General features: G+C 37.5%; 1 protein-coding gene across 1 annotated transcript in view; it reads left to right on the top strand.

The window, feature by feature from the left end:
- Nucleotides 1-27,797, top strand: part of PDSS2 (decaprenyl diphosphate synthase subunit 2) — a 113,388-nt gene that overhangs the window by 32,734 nt on the left and 52,857 nt on the right. Inside the window, exon 2 of the mRNA XM_066315212.1 lies at nt 14,911-15,042. Within this exon, the coding sequence (XP_066171309.1) occupies nt 14,911-15,042 (132 nt within the window). The remainder of the gene's footprint in view (nt 1-14,910; nt 15,043-27,797) is intronic.

Genomic DNA, 27,797 nt, shown 5'->3' with positions numbered 1-27,797 from the left:
TACCACTTTTGTCATGCTCTCTCTATAAATGTTTAAAAAGTATATTGTTTTTAAAAGTCAAGCTTATCAGAAGTATTTTCTTCTGAAGTATTTGCCCTGGTGTTTGTGTTCTAAAAGAAACTTGCTAATTAGATGTCTACACATTAGAGCTAATAAACAGCACTATTGCAAGAAGTGTAGTGCTAAGAAAATTTTATTTGAATGCATGGTATTGTTTTGACCAAGGATAGCCCAATAGAAGGATAGAACAGACTGGGCACCCATCATATTTAAAATCTTGAGCATGCAATCAATGTTTTTTTCCAAGACTGAAATTATGTATAGAGGTTTTCATTCATCATGTCAAGCATAAACTCAATCAAATGATTTTATGTGTAAGCAGCACAAAATGGCTGATGCTTAAATCTTATAGAATGATGTAGAAATTGAAGCAGGAGCTTCACTGCTGTGTGGTTGTGCTGAGATGGTAGTTCTCTTAAATTCATTCATATTTACTTACGGGAAAGTTTTACTTTACTTGCATGTCATAAGCAGAATGTCATTAGCATCATTGTGGTGATTGATCAAGTCACGGCACATCAGGCAATGTGTATATTGGATTTTGTCTTCTTTTCCATGGTCTCATGTGAACTAAGTGAGGTCAGGCATAGTCGGTATTTAGCTAAAGGAACAGCTGGAAAACTAGTGGAGGAAAAAGCGATTTTAACAGGTAACTTGTTAACTTGTTTCTGCAAGTCAGCACTCTATTAATATTGACAAAGTATCATTTGGGAAAAACGGTTTCATAGTACCTGATAAATTTGGGGTGGAAGTTTAAAAGAGATACTGAAATTTGACATTTGTGTAATTTTTTCTCAGATGATAAGTAGCCCTGCCAGATCTGCGCCATATTTGCTACAGGCTTTTTGGAACACATCTGGTTTTTCAGAGGGTGGTGGTGATTTATCTGAACTCCCCTGTTACTTATTTTTATTTTAAGGTTCTGCTTTAATTTTTTGAGAGTATTGCAAGAAGTGGTCATAAAAGAGTATTTGTATTTCATTCCAGAGGTAGCTTATATATCTAGAAAACTAAAAGATAAAATAATGGGACACTGGAAATCATTGTCTTTTTTTTTTTTTTTTTTTTTTTCATCATTGTATTTGCTTTTGAAATGTCAGTACACCCAGGAGAATAAAAAGCCTGGAAATTGTCATAGTTTCAAGTGAGTTATAGCTTTATATGGATGCCTTTCGCCATTGACAATAATAACAGTGTGCTTTTGGTATAACTAAAGAATATGTAAAATGCATACAGAATTACTTTCAGAAGATTTGTTTTCTTTTGTTGTTTGGGTGTTGTTGGTTTGGATAATATTACATTGCATGACTGAAAGCAGCATTTTGTTGATCTTCATTCCAGAAAAATTGGAAATCTTCTAAGATTTATGATTCTAAGAGTTAAGATTATTAATACTAAGCATAAACGTGCTTTTATGTCTTTGAAGAAGAAATAGATACTCTTCAAAATAAGATGGACATCTGTAGCAGTTTGAGTTGGCATTTTTCATGTAACAAATTCTATCATTTAAGATTTGTTTAAGCTACTGCTGAAAATGAAGGTGCTATTCTGAGTTGCAGTCTGCAGAAACTGTTACTGTTGTGAGCTACATGGCAAGATGTGTGCCAGGTTAGAGTAAAATACCTGGATAATCTATGTAATAATGAAAACCTCACATGTAAACTAAATGTAAAAAAAAAAAAAAATTGTTATCTTCATGCATGTCTCAGGTTTTTCTCTCCTCACTCCCATTGCACTTTGTCTCAGCAAACGTTTAATATAAGTGCTGTATTCCTTTGTCAGAACCTGCCAGTTCATTTTTATTTGTTTCAGTATCTCTTGGAGGCAGGATCAGATCTGTGACTTGAATTTCCTTCCTTGTGACTCTTAATTCTGGGACAGTTTTGCTTCTGGCAGTTTCACCTTGGGCTCTCTAGTTTTCCCTAGGTGGTGGACCTTGGAAAACCTTTATTTTCAGGTTGGCTAAAGAAGATTGCTTTATTTTCACTTCTCCTGTTACAATGGTTACTTGGAGTTTTTCCAAGGTTCCCTTACATGTATAGTGAATAACAGTTTTCCTTGTGCTGTAGGTACCTGAAGTGGTGAATTTGCTTCTTCAAAGCAAATTGACAAAGGATGGCATGGCATCCATTTTTCTTCTCACTCTTGCTTCTACTCCAAGAATGACATTTTAGTAAGGTGCTCTCTTTTGGCAGTTCTAGAGTGGCTCTTTTTACGCCTCTGTTAGCAGTGCTGCCTTTTACTTGTTTGCCATGCTGTCAAAATCTTTGAGAGTTGTGGGGAGAAATTAGGTTCCTGCTTCACATTCCAGCACTATTTCCTCTTGCCAGTTTTTTCTCGTGGACTCCAGATATTCCTACAGACTTAAGTTTCTTAACTTGCCTTCCAGACTCTGGCACCAGGCAGTCTAGGAAAAACTGGGGTGGTCAGTACCACTAACAACTTTCCTGTACAACTTGATAACTTCAGTAAAGCAGCTCCCTCTCTTTCTTTGTATTGGTGTTCTCTCTTGGAATTCAGACCCATCTTTTTGTGTTATGTCCAATGCAAATAAAGCAGTTAGTGTGAGGGCTGGGTTGTCTTGTGTTGCAGGTGAAGCCTACAGTCCTTTTGAGTGATAAAAATATGGCTTTGCCTTTCACTCCCCACCCCATTCTGAATTTAGTGCTGTTCCATATACTTGTTAAACTGAAGTTTAGGTTCTTTGCACAGTGCTTGTTCTGCACTGCCACCTCTTTTAAAAGGGCTCTGTTAAATTATAACCTGATTCATTTGGAATACTAGTTAAAGGTTTTACCCCACCTGTGTACTTTCCACTGTCTTTGTAGATTTCCAGCTTCTTTCTTGCCCTTCTTGAACACAGGAGTGATGCTTTCTTCCAGTCGTTGGGAACCTCCCCTGATTACCATGACTTTTTAAAGATAGTGGAATGACCTGGCAATAATGTTAGTTACTTTTTTCAGCGCTTGTGGGTTAAGGGACTTGTTTAAAAGTTCCCTAACCTTCCTCATTCATCTGCTATTGACCAAGCTTATATATCAAAGATCAAACTAGATTTATGTTTTATGAACCTAAATCATGTGGAACATGGAAATTGTGAGTTTTGGTGTAGTGAACAGGTGAACAACAGTATCCTAAAATGACAAAGGTGTATTTGGATTGCTGGAATGTTGACCACGGCCGTGGCCAGTGGATTGATCCTTGGAAGACAGCAGTAGGGACTTCTTGTCATCTGAATGTGTGCTTCTAAACAGGCTGTGCAACCAAACCACCCTAGGAATTTTATGCTAAGTAGTGTTAGTTATCTACAGTTTAAGCACTGTTGGAAACTCTAGGAATTTTGGTGGAATTGACCTCACTGTTAGATTGTATTTCTGTATCATCTGCCTGGTGCCTTTGCATGTGATTTGCCTTGTGTGGTTATCTATCTGTAGAACTTGTTGCTTAATGCAGTCTCATTTGACGTGCAGGAAGACTTCTCATCCATACCCTAGCACATTTCAGGCTTCTCTGTGCATACTGAATGCTTGTTATCCTCTTGATCTTTGCCAAACATATTCACATCTTTGGAGTTCACACATTTCCAAAATGTACTACTGGTTGTTTTATGAAGTGAAGTGGGTTTTGAGAACTTTGGGTTGTGTGGTGATTTTTTCGCTTATTAGTGATAACTGGTGTGATATTGGGAGCAGATTGGATAGGAGTGGACCTGGAAATTTGTACTTGCTATAAAGCTAAGTTTTTAGATGCTACATTTGTCCTTGAGATGTTGCTGTTCAGTGAAAAAAAACCCCCACCAAACCACAAAGTTCCCACAAAGTACTTAACAGAAATAAGCAATGGAGAATTTATGTGCCAACCCTCATTGTAAGGACATGAATTTCAGTGGAAGTTGGGTTGGAAATACTGATATTTTTATAGTATTTTGATAATAAAATAATTTCTAATCTGGTTAGAATACAGGGGGATAGTTTGATCTGAAATGTGTGATTTGGGCTCATGACATGCAGTCAAAAACCTGATGCGAGTTCTCTACCTTTCCTCTACTTTTTTCTTTTCCCCCTCACTTTTGGCATGAAACATACTAAACAGCTAAACCGCTGGAGGAATCAGCTGAATTCTGTAGCAAAAATCTATGTTAGCTTGCACTGCCAGGAACTGGTACTTCAAACTTTTCCAGAGAGGTACCAAATTGAATGCTGTACCAAATCAAATTCTCTTGATACTACCAACCATCTGTGGAAAAGAAAACACTTGTATGTCATGTGCCTTGGCTATAACTGAAAGATTTAAATGCAAAGAAATTTTCTTTCTTTTACAAATCACCTGCAAGAATAACCTCTGCTTATTATGACATAATGAAGGTGAGTTTACAGTTTGCTGCATCTTCTCTGAATAATTCCAAATGCAGTACAACAATTCTGAAGTACATTTTAACACCAGTGGATGTAAACAGTCAGATTTCTATTTCTTGTTTGAATTCCTTATTTTAATCCCTGTCAGATTCATATTTGTGGTAGTAATGTACTCTACGTGGCGAGTGCTGAGAAAACATTTATAAAAAGCTTTGCCAAAGAAATCTGCCTATATAGACTACAATGACTTTACTGTTGAGAATCTTCGTGTGTTTATGGAAAAAACCCATACTAGTTGAGCAAGTCTGATTTGTAGATTTTCTTGCTCAAATACCCAAGTTACTTAATAACTCTAATACAAGAGATAGAGTAGTACAGCAGTTCTATTGATATGTTGGCAAAGAAGCAAACATGACCGGTCTTTACCATCTGTTTATAATGCTATATAAAGAAGACCTTACTGGTTGTCATGGAAACCAGCATTTCCAAAACCACAAGTGTTTGCTTAAAATTTCAGGCCTTCTAAAGTCTTGCATTTTCTGAGGAGAAAAAAATGAATTGAAAATATCTAAAGTTTTCCAGTGATTTATATTTCCTAACAGTTGTTTTGTTGTAAAATACTTCCAGTATTTTTGTGCTGTATCTTTTTTCAAGACTTGAGAAATTTGAAGCATGCTGCTGGTAACTCAATGAGCTTATTTGATGCTTAGCAATCATTTACAAAAAGGTGACAGATACTTTTTGGGTTTTAGGTTGAGTTTTGTAAAAGGAGGGATTTTAGTTCAGATGAACAAGCCCAATTGTGATATTGACACAGTGGAGTGACAAATATGGAATTTGGGCAGAAGTCATATTGAAAGTACTCGTTAACCTAAGTAAAAACCCAGATTCATCTCAATTATCAGTTGGTCACTTGGGCTTCACTGAAAAACAAAAGACTCTCTAGAATCAGAAATCTAGACAAAAACAGCAAATGAAGATAATCCTGTTAAGAGTTACAGTCTCAGTGTGTCTGTGGTCTCCACTCTTGGCTTGAAATTGCTTTTTAAGTTTGCTTTGATTACTTGGAACTATTGAACACCCCTCAGGTATAGTATTTAGAAGCATATACATTTGTCATAGAATCTGGGAGGGTTTTTTTGGTTTTTTTTGTGTTTTTTTTTTTTTTTTTTTTTTTTTTTTTTTTTTTTTTTTTTTTTTTTTTTTATTTGAGACTAGACTGTGTGTTAATATGGCTGCCTTGCACTTTGTGTTAATCATCCACTATGTTTTAAGGTGCTTTTTTCCCCCACCGGCTTTCAAAAAGCTTCTGCTGTATATAACCACCTAACTCTACTAGGTAGTGACACTGTAGGGGTGCTGCACTTGGAGTAACGCTGTTGGTTGGGTTTCAACCACCTAGTTTCTATTTCTATCTAGAAGAAAGCTTTTTGTTTGTAGTGCTCTTGGCATGTGTTTGGCTTGAGCTACTTGAAGGGAGAACAATCTATTGAAGCACAAAATTTGGAACCTCTTTCTCACTACTAGTAAAAAGCCTGCAGTGTATTTAGGGAAGAAATATATAAAATTAATTCATCTGAATAGTGCTGAAAATCAGTGAAGTTGTTATCTAAAAATCTTATTCAGGATGGAAGGTTAAAAGAACTTTTTATATCATTCTGTCATGGCAATACATAATGTAACATTTTTGCCTTTTTATGTTTCATCCATTTGTAAAACATGCTGTGAGCATTTGCAGTCTAAAATAATGGCCCAGACTTGACCTATTTCATTGTTACATTTTCCTAGTAAAGTTTATTCAATGCAAAATACATTTTTATGACAGGCTCTACAATTACAATATTGCTGAAGTGACACTGGACCTCCAGAGGTGTCTGAATTCATTAGCCTTCTGAAGCTAATCATCTGTCTGTCATTCACTGAACTCGTCCAAAATATTTTCACTCTTTTCACTTAGCAGATTATTCCTGCTAAGTGAAAGGAGTATTACTTACTACTCCTGAGAGAGCCTGTTCCCAGAAAAGTAGTCTTGTGCTTGAGTCCACCTGTCGATACTGGTTGGCAGTGGGGTGTTAGACCTCCCACAAAGTTTAAATAAAGCAAATATTGATGGAGAAATCAGACACACAAAATTTAGGCTTCTGTCTAAGTATTTGTGGTCAGAAAAATAAGGGTGCCAGACGTGCAAGCTATGTCTGGTCAAAGTAATTGCATTCGGATACTAACTGCATTTTTTGATGTTAGCTTCCCTGCTATCCACATCACATTCCAAATCAAGTCACTGACCAGGAAAAACAGCAGAGACTGGCAGTTGGTTTAAAAATACATTTCGTTGGTTTGTTTCCTGTGTGGTGCCTTTATTGTCATCCTTCAAGTGGTCCTTTTTGCCCTGTCTCTAGCACTCATAGGATCTCATGGGTGGAGGGTAGAGTTACATAAACTAATATTAGTACTAAATAATTTTTTTACTGAATAATCAGTGTCTTTGAGACAAATGTCTGATTATAACTGCCTTTTATTTTTACAGTGTGGTTTTTGCAGTCTCCATAGTAGGTATTTTTCAGATCTTAGATGACCATGCAACCCTAAAACAGCCTTTTTCACACTGAAGTGTCCCACTGTTGCTGTGCATTTGGTTCTCTTCTCACCAAGCAAATATTTTTCCTCTTTGTCTTCATCTGGTCATAAGTTTTGCAGAAAAATGGGAGTTGTTAAAGTGTGAGCTTTTTTTGTTGCTGTTGGGAGGTTTTGATTGTTGGTTTTTGGGGCTTATTTTTGTTTGGTTTGGTTTTTTTTTAGTTGGTTGGTTTTATTTCTTTGTTTATTATTTCTAAAAGTAACTCCTCCCATTGATCCTGGGGAATATCCTACCCTCAAGGAAATAAGTGCATCAAAACCCCTGAAAATAATACGCATCTCTGTAGCGATCTTCATGGGGAAATGATTCAAATAACCTCTGCCTTTTTGAGAAATCAAATAAAGCTAGTAGCACTCAATGGTAGACTGATAGAAGTGTCTAAATAGGGTTCTACAGACTCCAGGGAAATTTTGTGGTTTTTGATTTCAAGAATTCGAACCCTGTATTGATTTCTAGGAGTTACAAGTGCTCAGTTACAATTAACTCCAAATTACCATGGCCAAGTATCTGTATTTTTGTGCCTGATCAAAACCCTGTAGTTTCTTAAACTTAAGAATAAGATTTGGGTTTTGTGGGATCTTGCCCATTTGAGTCTCCACAGTTTTATTTAACCTTCTGACCTTGATAGTTTCCTGGAAGACTCCATGTTTTGTGATCCTTGTTGTGTTTTAGCAGCTGTTTGAATTTTCTTCTTGAAAGTAGTGCAATATTCTGGATAGTTACTGAAGCCTGAAGAAATGAGTGCATGTAGCAGCTGCAGGAAGAGATCAGTCTCTCTTCCAATATTGAAGGCTGCTGTGGCTTTTTCTTGAGATTCTTGAAAAGTTGTGCGTAAGAATTTATCTTGTGATAAATTACTTCTGGGAATGATGCAATTGACCCCAAAATCTGTGCGCCTCCTGCCTCCTACAGTTTTCCACTGGGACTGCAGTTTTCCACACTCCTCATCCCAGTGAAGATCACATTTAATAGACAATAGAGTGATGAAACTTCAGATGGATTTTTTTTCACCATTATTTAAGCAATATTTCTCCTTCTAAGCAATATCCCATGAAAACAGAGCAGTTGGACTTGGAAAGGGCCCTAGGAGTTTTCTTCTAGGAGCTTTCTGTTCATGAAACTATGCTTTTGCAATCCTTCATAAAGCAACAAAGTTTGTTATGTTTCTGTTCAGTTTGTGAAAAATATATTTAATATTTTAAAGACACACTTTATGTGGATTTCTGGGACTCATAGACACCTGAATTTTGTACAAGCTGTATTTTAAATTATCTTTATTCACTCTCTCTCCAGCCAAGTAGGTGTCTGAGACTTCATAAATGGAAGAAAAGGTACCCAGATTTATACAGTTTGCATGCCAAAAAATGCTGTGGCTTTTGTGGAACTGAGCATTTTGAGCCTGTTTTTTACTGAAGACCTTGGTTGTAATTCACTCCCAAGTACTCCTAAGTCTAAGAGTAGCCAAGTGAAAGCACAGGTACAATATTTTCTGTATTAGTTTTTCAGTAACTGCCTATAGATGTGTAGATATGAACCCATAAATTTCAGGCAAATACTTCCTCACTGGACAACAACCATTCTTGTTTTGCACATGACCAAGTTACTGTTTTGGCTTACTTTTAACTCTCCAAGCATCACACCACATAATGGTTGAAGTTATTAGAAGTTTCCTTGTGCCATAAGTGAAAGCCACACTTCTAAATTACCTTTAAATTTTTTTTTGCCTATGGATGAAAATCTAGTGTAGAGATAGGCCCTTGTCTTCTTCATTCCAGAGTTTTGTTTGGTCTTTTTTCTGTGAAATCTTGTGTTTCTTTGTGATTGGCTTCACAAAGCTAATGGGGTGAGACCCGTTATTTCTCAGATGCAGGTGGAGCAGAGGGGCTGTTGTAACCTGGTCTAAGAACATATTGCTGCAAAGTGGGACAGGAGCATCAATTCCACCAAGCCTGATGTGACCCATTACTCAAGTCTGCCCTTACTGAATAAACCCTTTAATTACCAGGCAGTTGCATAATGGTAATGAGCCCCATCACATTTTTCACAAACCTGTTTTTCAGGTAAGGAAATTCCCCAAACTTCAATACTCTTTTTCCATATGCTAAAAGATGTTTAGTTGTCCAAATCCAAGAATAAGTTTCCAAAACAAACATTCTCATCTGCAGCCTCTAGTGGGCTTTGGAATTGAGATGGCATGTGGGTTGCAGAGCATCCCCTCTTCTGTCATTTCCTGTTAGCTATGTATTTAATTTGAATCCCATTTTTTAATTCTGTTCTCTCCATGTGAAGTTTGTTTGTCTCCTCTCCCCTTTTGAATCATGCTCAAAGCACATGTCAGGACAAGGTTGATTCTCCCCTACAGATCTGGCTGTGGAAGTTGGAATGGGCCAGGGTTTTTAATGTGCCCTGGAGAGAGATGCAGAAGGATATTTAATAAATACTTGAAACTTGAGTAGCAAGTGAAAACAAGTTGCTATAGATTGCTGTTAGCGTAAACCAAATGTCTAACTTTGAATACTCTCAGTATTTAAATATTTGAGTGCAATCATATGGTCAGATGGTGAATCCTATGATTCAGATATGCACATCAATAATACAGTGGTTTAACATCCATTTAAAAAATGAGTATGTCAGAGAGTTTGCTCTTATTTACTTCTGACAAGTCATTAATAAAGCAAATTGGATAAAAGCCCTGAGGCTGGTATTTCTTACACTCTAATAAGGAAGGCAAGAATCTTGCCAAGTAGCTCCATGCCTTACCTCTAGTGATAGCTATAGAATTGTCTGTTATAATTAATTTCAAAAAAATGGGTTGTGTTATTTTTAAAATGTAACTGCACCTGTTACTATGAGTGCATCCTGATAACCCTTTTATATTGAGCAAAATGGAAGGTACTTCCCTGAGATTTTGCAGACTGAAAACTGTTTATATTGTCACATCTGGGATTGCCAGTTTGAATTGAGGGGTTTCCTTTTTAGAATAGTTTGTAATTTAGCCTAAAACTAGCCTGGGCTTTCAATGACACTATCCTATGCTTATAAATCATCTTCATGAGTGTAATTGATTTTGGTTGTGTGATAGACTTTCCCAGCTGCTTTTTATTAGAGCTGTGTGAACAGATAATTTTTTTTCTCCTCTTTTTGTTTGACAGCTGAACAGGCAAGGTAGAGGAATGGAATTCCTCTCTGTTTTCCTTCCTCTTGTTAACTGCACGGGGCTTGTGTATGGCCTGAAACAAAACGATCGATCTTGTCAGTGGGACACCTTCGATAGAATGCATGGAAAGGAAGGGTGAAAGGAGGAGGGCAGTGATCAGTCCACTTCAGCCCCTACCAGCAGCCCTGTGGCCACCAAACGTGCCTGGGTGGGGCTGGAGGGGCTCCTGTGGGGTAGCTGATGAAAGGGATGCAAACCCCGCAGCTCTTGCTTGTTTGGGTGATGAGCAGAACATTTGGGAAATGCTAACAACGTTTATCTAAAGGTTTGACAACCCCTTTTTATCCCCCCCCAAAATACCTTATCACATCAGTTTTGTTGGGAAATTTGTTCTGCATTTTTATAATTAAATTTGAATTAGCACTAGTGCCTATGAGTATGATGTCTTCTGCTTGCAGAGTCAGTTGGCTTTACAGTTGCGTGTGCAGGGTTTTTTTCGCTGCCTTTTGGTACCATGAAATTACCCCTATGTTCAGCTCCTCCGTACAGTAACTGTTATAGTTGCCATGTTTCCTCTCTATTGTTTAAATTCACAGTTTAGTATAATGAAAAAAAAGTGCTAGGAGCGTGGTTTTGTCTCATGCAAATAATTTTAAAATCTGTGTGGTATTTAAATCTTCAAACACAAATGACGTTTGCAATGAATAGCAGATTTTTGTTTTGATAAAAGTGTAAATTACCGATGGAGTTAAACCCCACGGTTATTGGAGGTTAAAATTCTACTGAAATGTCTGCACGTGTGGAGACAATACACAAAGCACGGAGTGAAATATTTGCTTGATTTATTCCGTGCAGCAGACGGACCCTGGTAGTAGGAGGTGTAATTTGTAGCACATTAGCTATTAGCCAGTGTCACTGCCTGAGTGGGTGGTGTGAGCCTCCTGTGCGTGTGCAGTGTCACAGCGCGCATGTGTCGGAGCCAGGCGCTTCTCCCCTGCACTGTAAAACGGATTTTTTCTTCTTTTTTTTTTTTTTTTTTTTTTTTTTTTTTTTTTTTTTTTTTTTTTTTTGTGAACACTGTGCTGTATTTAAAACTGTGAATCTGCCGGTTTTCAACTGGGTTGCTCTGTCACACGGTTAATATCTAGAGTAAATGCCTTTCCCTCCCCCAAATTCTGAATTCCACAACGGAATCGGAGAGGTGACTGACTTTCCTACCTTTTTCTAGTATGCAGTCCCCCGAGGAAGAAGTATGTCGTTTGCAGATACCCAGCCTGTAAACTTAAGAGGAAGCAAAATTGTGCTAATGACTTGAGGGGGTTTTTTTGGGTACCCTATGCGTGCACTTGTGTTGTTCAGCAGAGGTTTTCCAAAAGAGTGTCAGCTTGATGTATCTTTTTTTGTGTGCGCAATTTCACTTCGGTTGCTTTTAGTTCACTTTTTCCCTGGAGGCACCTGTCTCCTGCCACATACCCATCAAGACTAATTGCACCATCTGGAAGACTTTTGTGTTGCTGTTACTTGTGCAGGGGATCTCTGGGGAGCTTAATTCAGAATGTGAATGTGACCCCTGAAGCCATGTCAAGTAGCTGCAGTAGTTTCTAGTGTCTAAAGGATAATCACCGGAGGCTCTATTTGTTTCAAGCCTAATGCGGTTTGCTTTAGTGTGGATATGTTAGGTGTCAGTAACACAACATGTTTTGAAAATGGAGTTAAACTTTGACTACTGGTTTGGTAATTTCTAGAAAGTCCTGTCTAAAATTACATCCAAACCATATGTAACATAGAGGCTGTATGATGAGGTGCAGCAATGTTGGACATATTGCTCCTTATTACTTGATTTTTATGTTCTGTTTCCCCCCCTCCCCCACCAGCTGCACTTTTCATTAACAGTTTTCTGCTAAGAATGTAAGGTATTCATTGCTAGTAGTGTTTCAAACCCCTTGAACATCCCATAACACTTGCTATTGCTACAGACTGAGTATTTTCAACACAGGTAATATTCTTCTTCTGTTACTCACCTAGTCTGAATCAGGTGAAAGTGCTTCCCTTCCAGTGTCTGTCGAGGCAGTGGTTTAAAGGCCAGTGCTCCATGTTCCTGTGATGAACACTTTGTATGTCGACTTCGGTAACATCCTGTCACTTGACAAACTGTAGAGTACTGGGCATAAAAACCAAAGTTTTCTGATTGTTCAGAGTATCACTATAAATTGCTATTTTTTTTAAGCATTATTAATTCCTCACAATATCTCTGCCTTTAATAATACACTCTGATTTTACCACATACATATGTGGAAAAAAGCTATTTTTTTCCTAAAACCACTTTTCTTTAAAAATGATGGAGTTTTAAATAGTGTTAAGGATATATATTTTAATTCAGTTGCATCATCTTGTATAACTTCTATGGTTGTGAGTAATGTGGTCAACTGAAGCTGAAGCCAGAGAAGTACTTACACCACCACAAACAATTATGAATTCTGTGTACAGGATGCATACACACGTATGTATTATTCATTATATGTGTTTTCTGTCTTCTTCCTGGATAATTTAATGTTCATTGTGGCTCTGACTTTGGAAATCTATAGTTTTAAGTGTATAACTGCTTTGGCTGCATTCTGCATTGTGTATTGGAGTGTGGTAAGAAACAAATTATATATTTGTGTGTTCGGTGAGAATACAAATATGCAGGTTACAAATTCACTGAAAAATGCTGAAGGCAAGCAGCTATGCAAAATCCCTCACTGCATTACCCCTGTACCCAGTAAACAAAATAAAGATGCATGACCACAGTGCTTGTGCCCTTGAGCAGAGATCTGAGCAGTGCAATCTTTCGTGGCTTTGAGTGGTTGGGAAGTACTGGGGCACTGAACTTTAAAAAAAAAAAAAATCTGCTTTGGGAAGTTACATACTCCCATACTCCCTTCTACTGCTTTTTATGTTATTCTGGTCAGGGTTGCTGTGAGCATGGGGTGTCCTGAGCTGCCAGGCTCACAGGGCACGCCTGACTTGTGCAGGGTGGGCCAGCCTGCCAGCCTGCAGGTGAAGCAAATAAGATGTGGGTAGATTATGAAGACACATAAGTCATGGCCTCATTTGGCTGGTTTGATCTCACCAGAGCTACAAGTGCTGTGGGTTGTGGTAAAAAGCCATACTGGCCTCCTCTTATCTTAATTGATCGTGGCATTTGTAGGGTGTGGCTGCACTGTATGGGAGCTTGGGCATCTCTGGAGGGAGGAGTATTAGCCTGGAATTGGATGTGTGAGTGTGGATGTGAAGATCGATCCCAGAAGTTGATTAGCACCAGCTGCCTGGGTGGTCCTGCTCATTCTTCTCTGAGCATAGTTCAGACCGTTTTCTCATCACTGTGAAACAGGATGTTAAGACTCGAGAAGTAATTTATTTGCAGTAGCACAGAACCTTTCACAGAGAAAGGTGCTATTTAAATGATTCTTCTTCATGTTTATGTGTCCGTGTTAATGAAGTAGGGTACAGAAGGTACACTTGCATTGTGAAGGGTACATATAATGATGGAAGTCCAAATGAAACTTTAGATTGCATCCACTGTTTCCTTTATTCAGACATACTTGCGAGATCAGCGTCTTAGATGTTTTCATTCAGCTGATCTAAAGACAGTTCTGTTTTGATTTTCTTCAATTATTAGGGCTAAAATTATACTCTGGGATAAAATGAGTTAAAGTGCTTAGTAATTTGTGATGGAGTTCATGTGATTTATTTAAAAAGTATTTAGATTATGTCAGAAATACTGGCTCTTATTTATTGGAAATTAGTTTACAAATTTAATAGCATCTGGAGTGTATCCTTTTGTCTAGCTAATTAGCGGTATTGATGAATGTAGGAAGTAGAAAGCAAGTTTGACAAGGACAAGAAGAATAGAACTGGAGACATTGCAGTCAAAAATGAAATCTAAGCTCATTTAAAACAAATTACCTTCTGAGGTGTTATATCTATGTGGTCATTTGGAATTGCTCTCAACAAATATGATTTTGGAGGAAGTTTCCTTCTGCCCCCAAATTTAAAGTTGTAGCATTTGAAATAGCTTTTTTTTGTTTGTTTAAACCTCATGAAGCTCATCTCTACTTCATTTATCTCTAACTTTTGTTGTACATCTTCTTCCAATTTCTGCATTTTTGTTATTTTCCTATAATTAGACTGTATAGACTATAGACTATAGTTAACTATAGCTAGACTTGTTTTACGTAGTCCACCCTCTGTTCACAACCACTAAACAGTTTTCTTCCCGCAGGTTATAGATTTTGGCTATACCTTTCCTCCTTTGCCTTTCTGCTCGTAAAGTAGGAGGCTGGTTTTTTTGCACTTCAGATAGGAAACTGAAAGCTCTTATGTTCCTGTTACAGTAGATTACATTGAATTATTCTGAAATACCCGTCATCACATGAAGTGAAATGCAAGAGACATGCTGCTTCTTGAAAATAATCAAGATTTAATTCAATCCTGAATGCTTGTTTTTCTCTGCAATAGTAAGATTTCATTGTAAGTGTCAGGTAAAGGATGACAAAGATCATGATTCATAATTGCAACTTATTTCCTTGATAACGTGAATATTAAAGACATTATGAATGGATGGCAGCCTGGGGTCTAAGTCCTTTTTTCCACTTTGGTACGACCAGTAAACATGGATGTGAAACTGTGCTCTGTTTTCTTTCTTCTTCCTGTTTTAGGGGTTTTGTGTACGATAGCCGAAACAATTTGCAGATGCGAGGTTTGGTCATACTGCTGATCTCCAAAGCTGCTGGACCCAGCACAGCAGAACTCTCTTTCCAGCATGACATGGTCAGTGGAATTTATTCCAGGTATGTAAAATGATATACTTCCCAACAAAAGCATCCTAAGTGGCCTGTTCACCTGTTAAGGAAAATCAGTACTTACCTAATCACAAAGCTTTGTTCCTCAGGTTTATTATAAGCTTTCCACAGTAAAAACCATTTCCTATTCTTTGTATAACTCTTATTGTGTCTTAATTGTGGGGTTTGGGCATAACCAAATTGAAAACATTTGGGTCAAGATAGATAGTTGAAAGTTTACATTAAGAGGTACTCAAAATAAAAAAAACCTCAGTGCTAGAAAATGTTTTTAAATAGAGTATTTTCATTTTGATTTCCTCCAATATTATTTGGGTACACTTGTTTACTAGAAATTTCAGAGTGAGATGCCAGCCTTGTGGGACACCAGCTCATCTCAGAGCACAGAAGTTTTTGTATAGGCTGTTTGAAGGGTGTTTTTCGTTGCAGCAGCAGTGTAGAATAAAGTTTTTACCTCCCACATGTCACAGCAGATTATGGTTCCTTAGGCTCTCACTGAGATATTTCAGCTTCATTGAGTTCCTAAATATTTTTTAACCTTTCAAACTAAGTTTGTTAATAGTAGTACCAACAGTAATGAAAATCAGTGGTTGCTCTCCTTTGTATATTTGATAGTGAGCTATTCCATTGAAATAATGAGATCTGTTGAAAAATTGTAAAGTTTGAATTTTTTTAAATCGTTTTTGAAAAATTGTGTGTTGCTTGATTGAGGAAACAAGACTGTTGTATTTTTTGTTAATTGTGTTTCTGACCTCTGTAATGTACTAAATGAAGATGCACAAGCTTAGTGACATGTTTACCTCCTGATTTGTTTCAAAATGCAGAGGTAGTATCATAGAATTGGAAAGACCAAACAAATAAAAATTTTAAAATCTATGTAGTATCTTAAAATAGCAGAGAAGGAAAATATACGTGAATTAGTACAGGCAGAAATAACAGTAAGTAAGAAAAAGGACAGGGCTGTAAAGCAGGCTTGTTATGGAGAGCTGTGTTGTCTCTTTAGCTGTTTAATTCCATTCTTATTTTGTTTCATCTATAATGTCCCCTTAGGGTTGTAAAATTTTTATATTTATATGCAAATGGCACTGTATGAAAGCATAATTCTACTTAGTTAATTATGGCACAGGAGGTACTTTAGTTTGTTTTGTAAATGATTAAAAAAGTTTACCTTAAGTGTGCCTCATAAAAGGAGAGAAAAAGCATTATTTTTTTGATAACTAAGTTCTTGAGCATGATGATTCTGACCACAGAGGTAAAGTCTGTGCATTTAAAGCTGCCATTGGGAAGGTGACTAGTGAAAGTATTCATTAAGGAGCAAATAAGTCCTTGAATTAATAATGAGCCATTTGGTGTAAATGGACGTCATTGGAATGATGCCAGTTCAACCAGCTGAAAATCTAGCCTAATAATCTAAGTTTGAGCAAGTCAATAGCCATTATAATATCTAGTTCAGAGTTACAAAGGTGTGCCAAAAACAAAGCAGTTTTGAATACGCCCACACAGGTTCACTTAAGGTTCATTATGGTCTGCAAAAGTGATGACTGTGGAGTTGTTAATTTCAATGGATTTTCAATGACACCTTAAGTCCTGCAGAATGGTGTAAGTACAAGCAAATATGCCACTGCATTGTTTAGCTTTGTCATAATGGTCAGTTCTTGCCCTCTATTGAAGTCACTGTGGGCTTTGGAATTCTTTCTTTATTTAATGTACTTTTCCAAATACACTTATTAAAATGTGAGTCTAATTTCTGATTTCCGTTTCTCTGTTGTGCATAGCTAAGAAAATAGGCAGCTTGTAAAGTTGTGATCTTAAAGGGGTTTTGTGATATTTTTAATAAGTATTAAAAGCACTGTTTTAGAAACTGCTCTCTCCTGAAGATGAACAAAAGGATGTTGTTTTCCATTAGTGTTTTTTGTCTGCTCTCTTGGTTGCAGTGTAATTATATATGGTTTGTGTATAATGTCATATATGTCAAAGGCAAAGTATATCCCTCAGTGATATGAAGTGAAGAAATATGTTTAATCCTTTATTGCTTATGTGTCTCCAGCTTCGGATAGTATTTTTTGGAAATAGATTCTTACAGATTTTCAGCTCAGCTGTAATCTATACAGTTCTTTTTGTTGCCATGCCATATAATTACTTCATCTTTATATATAATGTTTTGCTGGAAATATTATTTCTGGCACTGTAATGAGCATCTTCACTGCCTGATACTTACGTGCTGTGAACATTATATTGTGGACTATTAGCTGGGATATGGCTCACTTGATTTTAGGATACTTAGTAGTGATTAATTAATTGCATTTCTGAAATCTGAGCATGAGCTAAGTTGTTCCAGTACTTGTCAGCAACTGCAGCAGCCCAGTCTTTCTTTTCCCAGTGTTTGTGTTGGAACCAGTTCTTGTGCTGTATTTAAATATTCAGTCCTGCCGTAGATAGCCCAGTTACATCAGTCCTCTGTAGCTGGTACTACGCTAAATGTATAATATGTGACCAGGAAGATGTAACACTGTGATAACCATTTAACATGAAAAACCATGGTGGGCTTTTTCAACCTGGAATTTGGTATGTTCTGCATAACCTGTTCTCATTATTTCATATTCTTAAATCACAGTAAAGCAATACAGAAATTAAAATTAAAACAGAGAGATACTGAGAGCTGAATTTGGAATAGAAAAAAAAAAATCCTGTTCTCTTGTTCTCTAGATATGTCAATTCAAGGGACAATTGACCTCAATGTATAAAAATAGATAATCTAGCTTCCTAACTGGCATCTGCTTTTTTACTGGTACACAATGGAACAAAACCAATGCCTGCTACCAGAGAACAATCTTTTCCAGAATAATGAGGATTACAATTTAGGTAGTTACAGGAGCAGGGCTAGTGTAGTTAAATGGTGCTGCCTCTGGCCAGCATTGCCTTCAGCTTTAGCACTTCATAATTTGCAAGAGTCGTGATCTGCGTGCATTAATCTGGGGCCGTGGGGGTCATTGTGTGCAAGGGTATCATAGTAACTGCTGGTTGCCTTATGAGCCATGCTGAAGATAAGGGAGGAAGTGTTATAAAAGCCTGCCTGGCATGCTTTATGCTGTACAGCCACCTCCCTGTCGTGTTGGCAGCAACCTGACTTTATTCCTATTGGCGGGGAAAAGAACCTGGCTTTGCTTTCAGCTCAGCACCAGTGATCCCAAAAGAGGATGAGGAGAAGTAGCAGCATGATAAACAGCTCAATTACAACTGCTGGACAGATTTCTAAGTTAAAACTTTCTGCTTGCCTCTTAGCATTAAAGAAAATATTTCCTTGGCTACAGAGGCATTGCAAATATAAAGATCAATTGTAGTGCTTGCTACAGAGTATGCAAACAGTATCATGTAAGAGTTGATGTCATTGCCTGTACTCAAGCAAAGCATGCATCCCATATTCCCTTGAAACTCCTTACTCCTGTGCTAAAGAGAAAGCAGGACTCACATTTGGGTTTAGGCAGAATCAAATTAACGATAATTTATCATGCTAATAGTATCAGAGAGTACCTCAGATGTGACACAGGAGGGTAGAACTTCATGAGGGCTTTGAGATCCATTTCCTAACTGGTGATTATACTGGAGTATGACACTGCATTGCCTTCTCTCAGAGCAAAACTCACTTGCATAGTGAAATACGCAGCTTGCTGTTATTTTACTCTGCTGCTGGAAGTGAGGTTTGTAATTGAAACTCCAGGATCATGTGGTTTCTGAACAGTGGCAGCTTTATGCTTCATGGTGGAGCTACATTCCCACAGTTGAAGATACTGAGACTGGCTTGCGTCCTCTCTCAGAGTACTCAGAGGGGTATCTTTTTCTCTTCATGTCTGGCACTGCCAGACACTACTGCTTGGGGACTGAGGGATCTCCTTGGCTTTATATTGAGTAATGAATGCCTGACATAGCCTCTGTATTGCAGCTTAAATGCAAGTGACACCAAAGAACCAACTTGGGCCATCTCTTCAGCCCTCAGTATCCTTGGCTCTAACACAGCAAGTTATTTTCTTCTCTCTGTTTTGCCTGTTTTCTTCTGGTTTGTTTGGTTTTTTTTTTCCCCTATTAGTGCCAATTTTAAAAATACCCTCTAGTATTGACACGCATTGAGTCAGCTCTGCAGATTTCCTTGGATGCATGTCAGAGATTTAAAACAATCCTTTTTCCAGTCAAATCTGCCTGTGCATTCGCACTGGTGGATCCTATGGTCATTGACAAGCAAAGTCCCTTTAATCAATATGGAATATTGAAATTGGAATATAGAAAGTACTATTTCAGTTCTGTATTAAAACCTGGTAAATCCAGCAGATTGCTGGATTTGGACTATCGAGACTCGACTCTGTCCTTGCACCTTCTTCCTCAGGATGATGCAGCTGACCTTTACAGCTCCAGGAATTCATCACTTTGCAAGATGAACATGCTTTACTACAAGAAGGTACTCACTGGATAAACTTGTTTCTGAATCAGAATCCTTCCTGCTGCTTGGAAGAGTGGTGGCAGTACTGTAGTGACTGGAATCATGAACATAGATTCCTTTTCCTTAGTGTTTTAGTAATTATTTTGGAAACAGCATTGATGCTGATGCCAATAAAAGCCCAGTTTAAGAGTAAGCTGGCAGCAGATACCAACTCCTTGTTATGGTGGTTGGTCTTTTGCTTGTCGTGTTCCAATACTAAGTTGTTCTGAGTACCCATTTTTGGAGGCAAACACATACATGGGTCACAGAGTGATTTCACATGCTTTTTTGTCATTGTGGCCATACCACAGTCATCTTGTTCTAACCTACTCTAAGGAGCACTTAAATCCAGATCTTAACCAGAGGATTCATTCACCCTTAGATTTCTTTTTCACTGAATGTTTCTTTGATTGTAAAGACATCAGAGGGGGTAGGTATCTTTGTAAGGACAGAGGACATGCTTCTCTGTCACTTTGCAGTTCTATCTAACTTTATTGCAGCTTCTTGCTAGAAATGCAAAGCTTTGCCTTAACTTAATTTCCTTTCCCTGTATTGCAAAGAGCTTTATGCCATCTTCAAAGAAAGTTTGACCTTCCATTAACCTCCTTTAAGGTTAACCAGATGATGCTGATAGTACATCTAGGTTCACAGGATAATTCAAGTTGGAAGGGATATCAGGAGGTCTGTAGACCCACCTCCTTCTGAAAGCAGAGTCAGCAATGAGGTCAGACTCATCTAGCTTTCTTCATGAAGGTCAGGTCTTCCAAGTCGTCTTCACAAGCTGATAATCAAGATGTGCTTTAAGCAAATGAACATTTTACCGCCAGCCTGTGGCCTCAGTTCTATATGCTGTCATTGGTGTGGTGTGCATTCATGACTGTGGAGCTCACAAGAGGCTATGCTGATGTTGGCATAATTTGGCCTGTTGGGTGTCTTTATGGTCATTTGACATCTGAAGTATTTAAGGAACTTTCCATCCCAGGATTTGTAGAGTTAGAAATCGTGGCTGTGCCATGACAGGCTTTAAGAACACAAGCATAAAGGTCTTGTCTGTCTTAGGGATATGCCACAGTGTATTAGGGACAATTTGCTGTATTGATGGGGACACTAGGAATCTCTTCCATTTCTCACAGGTGACAGCTCACCATCTGCAGCTCTATCTCTTCTTCTCCAAAACCCTTGCCATGGCAGCCATAACGGAGGTGATGCTGTGCTTGTTAGAGCAGTCTTTAATTGCTGTGTGCATGAGGAGCACTCAGGCTGCTTCCAGGGAATCCAAGCTTATGGTGATCCTTGGACAACTTCAGTCTGCAAAGATAAATATGGACTAGTGTAGTCAAACGCTCAGAGGTAATAGGCTGATTATAGTATGCTTTTGAGACTTGTAGTCCGCAAAAATACGCACTAATGAACATTGGTTGGTTGACTTTACTCATAGCCATGGCCTGGACTGCTGTAGGACTGGGATTTTTGTGGGTGAGAAGGATCTAAAATGGCAATACTCTGCTTTATGTATTTAGCATAACAGCATATGAGATGTGAGCACATCTTCTCTGGAAATTGAGAAAATGTAAAAGGTGTTACATGTTGAGTGAAAAACGCAATAAATACTCCATGAGGACATGCACCTTTGGCTCTGCATTCCCTGAGAGCTCCAGTTTTTGACAAGTAGCTTCTTGAATGCAGCCAAACAGCTGAGAGATGCTAATGCTCAGGTGACTGTCACATCTCCAGTCAGAGTAGATGGGTACAGTAGCAAAGAGCTGCCTTCTGTTTTAGGAAGAGGTCAATGCCCTCTAGCAAAACAAGTCTTCTACTGTGCAAACTGTATCTTCACATGCTCAGCTCACCAGCAGGTTCTTTCTACTGTAGGCAAGTTTGAAGATGTTTGTAATTTTAAATAGTTGTTTAAATGCTTTCCATCTGGAATGTGTCTCCACATTAATCTATATTTGATTATTGAAGGAATCTATGGAAAGAAATTAGATAGTCCCCCTTTAAAAGAAAAAGGAAAAATCAAATCCATTACAAAGCCTCCTGGCTAATTAGCCATGGGAAACGTGAGTAAAGTTTGGTGAAGGTGGTGAGTTTTATTGTATTGCTGGAGTGTAAATGATACGTACAGGTTGCTTTGACCTGTTTGCTATTAAAATTTACAAAAGCCTTCTTTTTACTTTGCATGTGTAGGTATATCTGTGGATAAACTCTCTTTGAGAGTTACTGTAAAAGGTAAAACACAAATGAAATAAAACCAAAGAAAGACCATACAAATTATGATTTTGGTACCTACAAAAATACAAAGAGCACAAGTGTGTGACTCTTCACCTCATTTCAGATCTTGCCCTTCTTTAAGTTTCTGTACTCTGAACTGCATAGGGTGTTGACTTCAGAGATTGGATTTGACTGGTTTTTACCTTCATATTTTCAAATAAAAAAAAATGATTCCTAACTCTACAATGGACTTCTATCATGTGAGGAGTACTTTCATATTTGTAAGAAGTTGGGGAGTTTTTCCATTACTACTTTTCTGCGTTTACTGGTAATGGAAACTAAATTAAATTTACCTTGACCTGGTGCAATGCAGAGGGAGTGGCTATGAACCAAAATTTGGAAGACCTCATGCTCAATTGCACCTATCCCCATCAATGACTGCTAAATCATGGTAGAACATGTTTAAACAAAATAAAAATGAATAAATGAGAAAAATGTAGTAAGACAAATAGTATATGTAGGAACTTGAAACTCGAAGAAAACAGAGGTGTTATTTTTTATGTGATGTAAATATTCAGCCTGGGAGTTTTAGTATAGTGTAGCTGTTGCACTTTAAATTCACACTGGCTTATTGCACACAAGCCCTGGGTCTCAGCTGCAGATATTGCAGAGATTCATCTTATTAATGGAACTGCTAATTGGTGTTTGACTTCTAATTATAGTAACAATAGGCCATAACAATCAATCCTCACCTTTACTGGAGCACATTAGGACTCTTTATCATAAAAATTATTTCCTTTGGGACTTACTGTTCTTCTTTCTATCTTCTGGAAGGCTGGCTTTCAGCAAAGGTACAGTATCCCAACTAGCAAGTACTTTGGAAGCTTAGCTAATTAACTGGTAGAGAAAATGCATGGTCCTAAAATATTCAATATCTAAGTACATTAAGAAGTACAATGCTCTTGACAAAATTGTTTGAAAGATAATGGGAAAAGTGTGTCAAAATATGAGCAGTGATGTCTTTTATAATCTTTAAGAAATATATAATTTTGTCTCCCAGTCCTTGGTAGCTTTCCCGTAGCTTTCATCTCCCATAGTGAGAGGAAATCCAAGCAGTTATTCTAAATTATTCTATTTAGTTTTTTCTCTCCAGGATAAATCCTGTGAGATTCATCATCTCATTTACGAGATGAGTCTCAGGAGATGAAAAGCACATACAACTTGATTACATATTCCTATTGATCATCTTCCATCCACAACAATAAAAATCAACTCCAAATACAAATCTAACAATATTACTAATTCATTACTACCAGTACTTTTCTTCATTAATTTTATTGTTTTCAGCATACTTAGCATGTGCAAATATAGCAATTATATGTTGAATAAGAAAAGGTATTCTCCTTACATTGTAGAATAAATAAAAAGGCACTGCATTAGAGCTGATCAAAGTCTGTTCAGAGATATGGGGTCAAATCTTGCTCAAAATAAGTCTTTATAGCACAAGATAGCTGAGCAAGGTAAACTCAGCATGTGTATCAGAAAGTGTGTTTGGCTTCCATTTGAAAAAGGAAGTAGTTTTCAGTATCAGAGAAAGTGTGGTAGAGATGGCTTACCTTGGAGAAATTGTAAAGTTGCCTCTGTCTGTCCAGCCCTCCCTTTTCTTGGAACTTCTTCCTCTCACTGCTTGTGAAGTGAGAACTGGACTGCCATGATGTGCAGCATAGCATACAAAACCAGAGCAGCACTGGTGGAATTATGCAGTGGGTCAGAAGCAGCTGTGGGAGCACCAGAGCCCTGCTTTCACCCCAGTGGGAGCTTTTCAAAGAAAGGCCAGGTGACCTGTGGGTAACAAGGTCTGGCACAGCCTTCCTGGGACATGGCATGGTCACAACCAGAGCTCTTCAGCAGAACTGGTTTTGCTGTAAAGCCTTCCCCTTGCAACAGTTTTCTTACTTAAGAACTTGCACATTTCCTTTAGGAAAAATAGAATAGTATTTGTGAAGAGAAATTTCCAACCATCACCTAAGTACAACCCAATGCTGTGGGGAAAGCACACAACAGCTTTGGGGGCTGCTTATCCATCAGAACTATTACATCAATGTGACCAATTGCTTAATTCCAGTTCTTAAATAACTGTATTTGTATAATTTATTTGTCCTACAGTCCCAAAATATTTCCCTTGATTTTCTACTTGCTGAAGTACCACCTATCCTCTTTCTGTTCTATTAATGTCTTTCTTGACAAATTTTACAATGCAGTTATCCAGTTTCAATACAAATTTCTGCAGTTCTTGGAAAATTGCAGAAATATGAAATTAAGTATTACGGGGCATACTGCACCAATTAATTTATTTTCTTAGTATGATTCAGTCAGTACTCTGATATAATGTAACTGAAGATATTATAGCATTTTTCATCTGCTGGGGTGGGGTTGAGAACTCCATGAATACATGTATATGAAAATATGAGACTTTATAAAGATTATGCAATGTTCTTTCTCTTTCACTTGACATGTTCTAGACCCTAATCACAGTAAGTGAATTCATATTTCTTGTGACTTTGTTGGTATCTGACCTTTAACCTTCAGTGGATTTTCATGTGCAATTTGACAGCTCTAAGATGCTTCTAGAGATAATAATAATAATAATAATAAAGGCAGCAATAATATGCTGGTGGTGTGGACAGGGCAGTCTGTTCCTGGACAGCAAAGCTTGGTTATTTTTAATATATTCCAGTATAAAGGTGGGTGTATGACTACATAGGTAAGAGTGATTGATGATTTGAGAAGAGAAATAAGGAGTTGGAGAACTAGGGATAAATATTTCAAGAATATGAATGCAATATAGTATTCTCACTGTGTTGTATTTGAGAAGGTGCTTATGCAGTCAAAAGAGAAATCAGAAAGACGATGGGTTTTTATAGGGTTTGCAACAATTGAAAACTTATGATCAGCAGTGCCAGCATGATTATGGAGCATGTTTGGTACACGTGAGATTTCATGAGCTTGATTGCCTGGTTCCTGAAGTCCATTTAAGTATTTGGAGTTGTAGTTTTTAATTTTTCCGAAGACTTGGCCAAATTTGTGTACATTTTTTGTGGAAAGAGATGATGCAGCCAAATAAATAATGCATCTATTATTGCCAGAAAGGGAAGATACATAAACAAGTTCTATTTTATACTGTATAGTATTTCTGATTTCTTTCTCATTATTACTGTTTCACATAGACACTGTTGTGTGGAAAGCTTGCTTCAGTCTCTTATAGCTGAAATTTCATTCTGGCTTTTGATACTCGTGCAACAAAACCGGTGCAAGAAGTTCAGCAACATTCATCGCTGTTCCAGTGGACAAATTAAATTTTAGCAAAGCTACAGTATTAGCTGCAGTCAGGAAAGGATCCCGTTTTGTGGACTCTGGTAGGAATTCTGCAGAAAAGTTTGTTCTTGAAGGTGTCTTATTAGCATAAAGCTATCTCTCCATCATCACTTGCTTGGGGTTAATGTTGCTTGAATTGGTTGATGTAATTTTATCCCTTCTTAAAATGTGTAGATTGAGTCATTCTGGGATGAAAGAATGAAAGCATGAAATTTTCAAGTACCTTATATTTTAATAAGGTAAAAATAGACGGAAATTCTTCCAATGGTATAATAGTAAGTCATTTTTTTTAATCAAAGGACACATTTTTCTCAATATCACACCGTATGCCATTTGCATGAAGTATATATGAATAATAATGACAAAACTTTGCAGACCTCAACAGCACCAAATGCTTGTTACTATGCTGGTATGGTCCCAGAAGCAGCAGTCGTTGCCTTGCTCCAAAAGGTTTATTATCCTTTCCCTGCTGGCAATTCTGTCAACACACCTGGTGTAAGGGGCAAGGTCTCTGAGAAGTCTGCTGTCTCCCTTTAGCTATTAGTCTCTTTCCTTGTACATGGCAGGCAATACCCATCTGCTGCATACTTCTGCTTTGTGAAAAGCAAAAGTATTCCTATAAAAAAACATTTTAATGTATGGTATTAATGTCCCTATCCAATTCTGAACATTGAAAGTTCAGGAGGGGAGAGAAGAGCACCTGTGATAACCATGCTTTTAATTGCTCACTAACAGAAATGTAGTTACAGCTGTTGAGAATATGACAGGTTTACTTCATAGAATGAGCTATCTGTGGTTGTGCAACCAGTATGTTTGGAATTTTTTTATCCCCTCTGTATCTTGGATATTTATGGGTATTTCAGAATACACACTAATTGATATATAAGCATGCTAAAAATAGTTATAAAATAAACTTCAGTCCTATCTGGTACACTGTATTCTGGTGATTCACATTTTATTTTTTAATGCCTTTTTCTTGTGCAGTTAGACATGAACAATCTATTCTCTTAACAGGACTGCTCATTTATCAAGTGTTCTTTCTTTATGGCATTAAAAAGGCTACCTTCTTTTTGCTCTCACATAAAAAGATTCCATGTATTTCAGGTGTCATTAGTACTAGAGATTTAATGTCAAGGTTAGTGCACCTTATCTTTCAGCTACATTGAATACAATTACAGACAAACTCTTCAGAGAGATTTCAGAGAAAAACTGGAAGTAATAAGTCAAGCTGGTGGTCTCAGAATAGCTGAGAGTGCACAGGAATGGGAATTTCTGTTAATAGTGGTTCAAACTGTCTCCCATAGTCATTGCAAATGAAATTGTAGACATGCTTCAGTCTTGCAGGTCTGAGAAGCAACTAATAAAATGTAGGAAAAAGTATATTCATAAAATTAATTGTTGGTAGCCTGTTTCTTGCATTTACCTACAAGACCTTTTATTTGCCTTCATGTCTTTTTAGCTGGTTTTAGTGCAAGTATTTAAATATTTTGACTAAATAAATCACTGAGTAGTCAAAACTATTTTTAAACCATGATGTGAAGTTTCTTATGGAATAGATGCATGAGATGTAATTGGAGGATACATGTTGTCGAGGGGCTGTAGAGCAAATATGGGTAATCCTGGATGGATGGGCACCCTGGGTATTACCCACAAGCAGTCTGGCTGACACATGCTGCCATCATATGGGAAGGAATGTTGGTAATTTCCATAACAAAATATGTGATTTTCTCCATAATCATGTTCCTCCTGATTTCTGCTCTGGTGACAGCAAGGTCATCCAGTCTACAAATGAATACTTTGGTTGATACCTCATCTTTTGAGGGTTTGGTCAACATACATTATTCAGTTCTGAGTTCTACTGTCTGTCTTTGCATTGTGTATCCTACCATCACATTTTCCCCTAAGCCATGCTACAGCAGCTGCTGCCAAAGCTTTTGATCACCTCCTGTCTTGCCATGTTTTGACTCTTGCTTACAATACCTAAAACTTGTTCACTTCAGTAAGCCAAAAGGAAAGCTTTCATGCTAACTTCATCGTAAACTCTTCTCATGGCTTGCTCTGCTTTCACCCCATCAGTTTTAAATGTCTTATTTTTATCTTTGACTATTAGAAATATAATACATTTGTTTTAAGGAAACAGCAGTTGTTTTGTTGTTTCTAAACCAGTTGCAGTTGTGCAGAGGTGGGCTTTCTTGTGTGCAGTTTTTTTTGGCGTTGGCTGCTGGTGTTCATTTTTGAATTAACATTGCAGAATTTAAATGTAGCCTGAATTATGTGAAAACTTAGCATGGAAATAACTCTGTAAAACTTCTGTATGATGTTTGCTGTGATCTGTTTAGACCTTTAAATTACCCTGATGTTCTTTGTGTCATATAATGAATCAGGGTTTGCATTTGTTTCACATTGCACGGGTTTCATATTTGCTTCATATTTGCTGGTGTCTGCCTGCAAAAGTGCCACCTTGTTAGGGTAAGTGATTTTGTCAGTAATAGAATGAGTTGGTACAAAGGACAAGTAGTAGGATGACCTTTTTGCAAAATATTGATGTTAACTAAATGTAGCAAACAGTGTTTTACTAGAGTATCTCTTTAGTTGTCATAAGACTGGCATTGACTGGAATTAATGGAATTCTTTTTAATTTTGTAAACATTTTTTTTAAGACTCTATTAAATAAAACTTGATTTTTGTC

Source organism: Sylvia atricapilla, chromosome 3 (assembly GCF_009819655.1).
Source record: "Sylvia atricapilla isolate bSylAtr1 chromosome 3, bSylAtr1.pri, whole genome shotgun sequence".
Taxonomy (NCBI): domain Eukaryota; kingdom Metazoa; phylum Chordata; class Aves; order Passeriformes; family Sylviidae; genus Sylvia; species Sylvia atricapilla.
Note: the sequence above shows the minus strand (reverse complement) of the source record. Positions and strands in the feature narration are given on the sequence as shown.